The sequence below is a fragment of the Gekko japonicus genome, unplaced genomic scaffold (assembly GCF_001447785.1).
Source record: "Gekko japonicus isolate JY-2015 unplaced genomic scaffold, Gekko_japonicus_V1.1 scaffold5917, whole genome shotgun sequence".
NCBI classification, from domain to species: Eukaryota; Metazoa; Chordata; class Lepidosauria; order Squamata; family Gekkonidae; genus Gekko; species Gekko japonicus.
This window is the reverse complement of record NW_015175029.1, coordinates 6,633-14,203: the sequence shown is the minus strand read 5'-3', so window position 1 is coordinate 14,203 and position 7,571 is coordinate 6,633. Positions and strand designations below refer to the sequence as shown.

General features: G+C 49.6%; 1 protein-coding gene across 1 annotated transcript in view; it reads right to left on the bottom strand.

The window, feature by feature from the left end:
• WNT11 (wingless-type MMTV integration site family member 11) overlaps nt 1-7,571 on the bottom strand; it is a gene marked incomplete at its 5' end in the record, with an annotated part of 28,898 nt that overhangs the window by 15,435 nt on the left and 5,892 nt on the right. Inside the window, one exon of the mRNA XM_015425192.1 lies at nt 1,034-1,326. Within this exon, the coding sequence (XP_015280678.1) occupies nt 1,034-1,326 (293 nt within the window). The remainder of the gene's footprint in view (nt 1-1,033; nt 1,327-7,571) is intronic.

The following is a 7,571-nucleotide window of genomic DNA, read 5'->3' as shown; positions in this document are numbered from 1 at the left end:
GCTACAAGCATGGACGGCTTCAAAAGGGGATTAGATAAGCATATGGAGCAGAGGTCCATCAGTGGCTATTAGCCACAAGGTATTGATAGGGGCTCTGGGGTAAGTGATGCTCTGTCTTCTTGGTTCTTGGGGTGTGTGTCAACAGTGGGAGGGCTTCTAATGTCCTGGCCCCACTGCTGGACCTCCGATGGCACCTGGTATTTCTGGCCACTGTGTGACACAGAGTGTTGGACTGGATGGGCCTTTGGCCTGATCCAACATTGGCATCTCTTATGTTCTTATGTTCTTATGTTCTCTCCAGGGTCTGAGGAGGAGGTCTTTCCCACCACCTACTGCCTGGTCTTTTTAGCTGGGGATGCCAGAGATTGAACCTGGAACCTTCTGCATGCCAAGCAGATGCTTTACCACTCAGCCATGGTCCCTCCCCACAGCTCTCCAGGGTCTCAGGCAGAGGTCTTTTCCACCACCTACTGCCTGGTGTTTTTAGCTGGGGATGCCAGGGACTGAACCTGGGACCTTCTGCATGCCACTGCTCTGCTCTGCCACTGAGCCATTGAGGTCTTTCCCATCACCTACTGCCTGGTCCTTTTAGCTGGAGATGCTGGGGATTGAACATGGGACCTTCTGTATGCCAAGCAGAGGCCCTTCCCCTGAGCCACACCCTTCCCCGTGTCTCAGGCGGAGGTCTTCCCCACCACCTACTGCCTGGTCCTTTTAGCTGGGGATGCCAGGGACTGAACCTGGGACCTTCTGCATGCCACTGCTCTGCTCTGCCACTGAGCCATTGAGGTCTTTCCCATCACCTACTGCCTGGTCCTTTTAGCTGGAGATGCTGGGGATTGAACATGGGACCTTCTGTATGCCAAGCAGAGGCCCTTCCACTGAGCCACACCCTTCCCCGCCAAGTCCAGTCTGCCGAGAATCTGCTAAAAAGACAGAGATTCTGATCATGCTGCTAATGGGGCTGAGGTTCCCGAAGAAGAAGGGCGTTAAACCGAGAAATACAGCAACACTCCACCAAGAGCTTATTTACCTGTCCTGAGTCCCGTGCGAACCCACTTTCTCGTTCTTCATGCAGAAGTCAGGCGAGCTTTGCAGGTAAACCAACTCTGTCTCCTTGACCGGACGGATATCGATATCCTTAGGGACGAGATGCTTGCGTGTCCCCATGGGGCGGTGTACCACCTTGGTGGCCGAGAGGTATTTGTTTTTTAAGTCTTGGGCAACCTCTCTCAGCTCCTGAAGGCCCCTCCAGCAAGTCTTGATGGAGCAAGAGCCGGAGACGCCGTGGCACTTGCATTTCATCTCCAGGGAAGCTTTCAGGGCCTGCAAAACCAGCGAACGGAAAAAAAAAAAAGGATTCTTGAAGAGACAATTCCTCTCCTTTCTCACACGTTCGTCCCCCACCTCCCCCCACCACGTGCCCTAGACAGGTGACCGTCAAGGCTGTGTGCATGGGGCATCAAAATAAAAAGCAAGCTATGACGCTCCTGCAGGAAATGACCCCTGCATGGGGCATCAAAATAAAAAGTAAGCTATGATTTGCATAGAATTTGCTAGGCTTGCCAACTCCAGGTTGGGAAATTTGGGGGCGGAGCCCAGTGGAAGCAGGGTTTGGGGAGGGGAGGACCTCGGTGAAGTATAATGCTATACAGTCCACCTTCCAAGGTAGCCATTTTCTCCTGGGGAACTGATCTCTGTAGTCTGGAACAATGTTCCCTCTAAGCTGTGGAGTCTTGCGTTCCATCGTCTATTCCTGCCCCTGAGTATTCACGAAAGAAAAAAAGAGTCCCGCCCTGACCTGGATATGAGGTACAGGGTTTGCTTTTATTGCTGAAATTGCGAGCAAAAATTCTACTTTGTGAGCTGCTGGCGTTAACGTTGTGAGCGAGCGATTTGGCTCCCGCATAAATTAGTTTGCTCCGGAGCCATCCTTCCTGAGCGAAGAGAAAAACCTGTGAGCTGGAGGCTCAAAAACTGTGAGCTAGCTCACACTCACTCAGCTTAGAGGGAACATTGGTCCGGAGATCAGTTGTATTTCTGGGAGATCTCCGGTCTTTGGGGCCCCAATCTGCCGTGGCCAGCAGGGGGAGCCCCACCCCCAAACAGGGACATCGATGTAACCCAGAAGTGACATCATCGTGTTGCCAGTGTCGGGGAGGGTGACACTCTAGTTTTGGGGAAGACTCTATGGTTCTGAGGGCAAAAACCCCCACAGAGCAAAACCCCCCAAAACTAGAGCATCACCATCCCACCGACATCAGCAAAGTGATGACGTCACTTCTGGGTGATGTCATGGCAGTGCAGGAGCTTTGCGCGTGCGCCGGAAGATTCCAACTGGCTGCCAGGAGGAAGGTAGGACCTAGCAACGCTACCTCACCTGGAGTTTGGCAACCCTACACTTTTCATACATCTCCCTGGAATGGGGCCTTTCCGATGGGTTCACATTCATCCCTTTAGGATGTAGTGTTGCCACGTCCCTACCTTCTGCTGGTGGGAAGACAGAATTTCCTTTCCTGGATTTTCTGGTGTGCGTGTGTAGCACGCACACACACCCCATGATGACATCACCCAGAAGTGACATCATCATGCGAGCCAGTTTGGGGTAGTGGTTAAGTGCACGGACTCTTAATCTGGGAGAACTGGGTTTGATTCCCCACTCCTCCACTTGCACCTGGCTGGATGGCCTTGGGCAAGTCGTGGTTCTGATAAGGGCTGTTCTTGAAAAAGAGCCGTTTCTGTCAGAGCTCTCTCAGCCCCACCTACCTCCCAGGGTGTCTGTTGTGGGGAGGGGAAGGGAAAGGACTTTGTAAGCTGCTCTGAGGCTCCTTTGGGTAGTGAAGGGCAGGATATAAACCCAATCTCTTTTTCTTCTTCTTTTACCTCACAGGGCGTCTGTTGTGGGGAGGGGAAGCGAAAGGAGTCTGTTAGCTGCTCTGAGACTCCTTTGGGTAGTGAAGGGCGGGGTAGAAATCCAATCCCTTTGTCTTCTTCTAGGCATGTCGCCAGGGGGATGCTTTCGCATTCAGCCAGAAACTCTATGGTACCATAGGGTTTTTTGTCTGAGTGCTAGAGTGTCCCCCGGGGCTGCCACGATGATGTCACCTCCAGGTGACATAATTGCACCGGGCATGTTGGTGCGATCCTTGCCCTTTGGGGGGTGGGGCTACCCCTGCCGGCCAGATCTGGGCCGGTGGATCGGGAGCCCCTAAGGCAGGCAAACACCCACCCCCAGTGTGGGAATGGCAAGCCTATTAGGATGCTTTGGAGAGGAAACAAAATTACTCTAAGCAATAGGCCCGTCCCCTATAGGCCACAAAAGGAAGGAAGGAAGGAGTGTTTCCACTTCCCCCTGATCCCAGTAGCACCCCCCCTCCAAGCCTCCAAAATGATGATGCAGGGAGGAAATAGGAGCCTTGCGGACGAAATGCCACAATGCACAGGGAGATTTCGTGAAGAGAGGGACTTGTGAAATGCATCCCTAGGGCAAGAAGAAAGATTCCACTGGCAGAAAAACAAAGGCAGGGATAACCATCTAATTCCTCTCCTCTCTGCAACCCCATAAGATTTTGTCCCGGAGCATTTGAGGCTCCCTGGCTATAGACTGTCAGTCTCACCCAGGGGTCTCCAACACGGCGCCCATGGGCACCATGGGAACATTTGGCTATACAATCTCAGGAGAATATATAGTTGACCAGAGAGAAGTACTACTGGACATGTGATTGCACTGGAGGTTTCATTTGTATTTTTGCCCAGTGGTTAAACTTTGAAACAATTGTTTTCTGGCCTTTATTCCATATTCTGTATATGTATGATTGTATATATTTTTACATATTAGCCAACATGTTCTGTCTGTATTAGACCTCTGAGGAAGGCCTGTGAAGGCCGAAACGCGTTAGGTCTATCTTATCAGCCTTTGTATTTTTGTATTTTTATATTTGTATATGAGGTATGAATGTCCCCTTATTTGTTATTTTAATTTGGGTTCAATAAATATATGTATATTTTTGTGTGTTTCATAATTAGATTTTTAGAGTTGGCCCTCTTCTATTCTTGACTAACCTTTTTAGGTTCTGAATTCTGGGTTCCCTTTAGTCACCATGAGTAGTCACCACTGATAGACCTGTCCTCCACAAATCCATCTAATCCCCTTTTATTCTGATGAAACTGGGCCACCGTGGACAATCCAGGTCAGGGCACTCATATTCCAAGGTCTATGAAACAATGCGAGCACAATCCACTCTGCACTATGTGCGGCAGAAGGGCTCCTGCTCAGCTTCCGCATCTGCCCAGTTTGTCCATGCTCAGGAGGGAGGGATGAGAGCAGTGGTTGGCCAAGCTGGATCTTGGCACAGCCAAGAAGAAAAAGGTGCTGTTGAGTCACAACTGACTTCTGGCAACCCCAACCGTGGGGCATTTCAGGCGTGAGAGAAGTAGAGGTGGCTTGCCATTGTCTGGCTCCGTGTGGAACCCTGGACTTCCTTGGGGGTCTCCCATCCAGTTATTAACCGTGGCTGACCTTGCTTAGCTTCTGAGCTTCTGAGATGAGCTTAGGCTAGCTCAGGCTACCCGGGCCATGGCACCCCCAGGTGCTCAGGCCTGTGCTAAATGGAACAAAGCAGGGACTGCCTGAACAGAAAGAAGATGTATCCTCTGAGTTACAGCTCTATGCAGTCTGGGGGGCAGTTTTCAGGAAGTGAGCAGAGGTAACTTGTTGGGTTAGCTGGCAAGACTATGTAGATAATGGAATATGCATAATTTTTTAAAAAATACAGGAAGAATTAGACAAAATCTCACAGTAACTGTAGGACCTGCTTCCAAACTATTGGAACATCAAGGAAATGAGCCAGTGTTTGAGGTCACCCAACCTCTTCTGCTGGAAGGATGATTTCTTCACCCAAAGAGTGATTAACACATGGAATTCACTGCCACAGGAAGTGGTGGGTGCTACAAGCATGGACGGCTTCAAAAGGGAATTAGATAAGCATATGGAGCAGAGGTCCATCAGTGGCTATTAGCCACAAGGTATAGCTAGGGGCTCTGGGGCAAGTGATGCTCTGTCTTCTTGGTGCTTGGGGGGGGGTCAACAGTGGGAGGGCTTCTAATGTCCTGGCCCCACTGCTGGACCTCCTGATGGCACTGGTATTTCTGGCCACTGTGTGACACAGAGTGTTGGACTGGATGGGCCTTTGGCCTGATCCAACATTGGCGTCTCTTATGTTCTTAACATTGGCATCTCTTATGTTCTTATCTTTCTTACTTACTTACTTTCTCTCTCTCTCTCGCTCTCTCTTTCTATTTCAGTTTCTATTTATATCCCACCCTATGCCACAAGCAGGCTTTCTTGGTGCCTGGCTATACCGACAGGATGCCTTTTTAACGGAACATATTGTTTTCAAGTATTTCTAAAAAACACTCGCCAGGCAATAAGAAAGGTGTCGGGAGGGCACGATCGTGCCCCTGGGCACCATGTTGGAGGCACCCGAGTCAGACTGTCAGCAAGGCTTCAGGTTGGAGATCTGTTTGGCTGCTCAGATTTTTGAGAAAACTTTGCTTTGGCAGCAGCTGCCACAAGACAAGGGCCTTCGATGCACGATTAAAGATAAGGGGGGCTTTCATGCGTGCGAAATAATGCCGTTTCAATCCACTTTGGAGACTGCAAGTGGAGCTTGCCCATTTCACACACTGAAAGCAAAATGGGCCCATAGCCACAGCGGTGCATTTCGGGGCTATGCCCCCTTAATCAAAAGCCGCGCCTCCACAAAAGCCATGCCAGAAAGCATTTCAAAATATTCATTAAGCCCTTAATTCACTTCAAGTTACTTAAGCACCCCCTAAGAAATTTAAATGCCCCCCAACAAAAGAACTCCTGGCTATCTCCAAAGCTATGTGTATGCAAGAAAATGGTTTTAAACAATGTGTTCATGTAAAAAGTCATCCTTGGGAGCAGAGCAGCTGTCTGAGATGTTGAAGAATTAAAGAGTCGGATTAGGCATAACCTCCCCCCCCTGATGTTTTGTGGTTGGCCCCACCTCCTATGGCAGCCATTTTGCGGTTGGCCCCGCCTCCTGCAGCCGCCATGTTGGGATTGTGCCCACTGCACTGTGTCAGAATTCCCGTAGTGCCCACAGGCTCTAAAAGTTTGGTGACCCCCCCCTAGTCTAACCATAGTATCCCATTGGTACAAATTCTGTTGGTGCTGAGATCTGCTCATTCATCAATGAGGCATTTTGGAGTCGACATGGTAAAATCCAAATGCCATATCTTTGGGGAGGCAAGAGGTCTTGATTATAATCAGCAGGGACAGACAGTTTAGGCAGGGATAGAAATACTGATATTTCAGTTTGTCCTTCAGCAATAAGGAGCCCGGCGACAGCTTTAGAAGACCAGGCACATTTCTAGTGGCCTCTGGAATCACCTGAATCGGTAGCTGCAGTACCACTTTCCGGCCATCCACAGTGGTGGCGCTGAAGAGCAGCAGAGAAGGGGCCAGAAACTCCTTTCTCTGGCAAGTTACCATTGTTGTTTAGAGAATTAACTTCCTGACGGTTAGAGCGGTTCCTCAGTGGAACAGGCTTCCTCGGGAGGTGGTGGGCTCTCCTTCTTTGGAGGTTTTTAAACAGAGGCTCGATGGCCATCTGACAGCAATGCTGATTCTGTAAACTGAGGCAGATCACGAGAGGGAGGGCAGGAAGGGTTGCCTCAGTGCTTAGTTCTCGTGGCCCTTTCTTACACGCCCAGGGAAATGCAGATCGCCACTTTGGGGTCAGGAAGCAATTTTTCCCCAGACCACATTGTATGGGGATTCTGGCGGGGGTTTTTTTTTGGTCATCTTCTGGGTATGGAACAGGGGTCACTGGGTGCATGATGGGGAGAATGTATTTGTGAATTTCCTGCATTGTGCAGGGGGTCAGACTAGTTGGCCCTGGAGCAACACTCCCTCTAAGCTGTGGAGTCCCGTGAGCAAAAATTCTACTTTTTTGAACGATTGGCATTAAAGTTGAGAGCAAACGATTTGGCTACCGCATAAATTACTTTGCTCTGGAGCCCTCCTTCCTGAGCTGAGACAAAAAATGTGTGAGCCAGAGGCTAAAAAACTGTGAGCTAGCTCACACTAACTCAGCTTAGAGGGAATATGGCCCTGAAGTTCCCTTCCAACTCTATGATTCTATGGTTCTAATAAGCTGTCTGGCGTCAGCATCCCTGGGTTGAAATGCCAATGCTTTAGAGCAGGAGTGTCGAACTCATTTGTTATGAGGGCCGGATCTGACATAGACGAGACCTTGTTGGGCCGGGCCGGGCCGTGTGTGTCATAAAATGTAATGCCAGGTAGCGGAGACTTTATGGTTTGTCCTCTCTGATATCCTGGTGGTTTGTCTTCTCTGATATCCTGGTATGGACGCTGTGTAGTTTGAGCACTTTACTATTTGGTTGGGTTTTAAATTGTACAGTATGTTTTTAAATGTACTAAAGTATTGATGTTTTTATGAGCAAGTTTTTGCCATGTAAGCCGCCCTGAGCCCTAAGGGGGAGGGCGGGGTATAAATTTAACAAACAAATAAATAAATAAA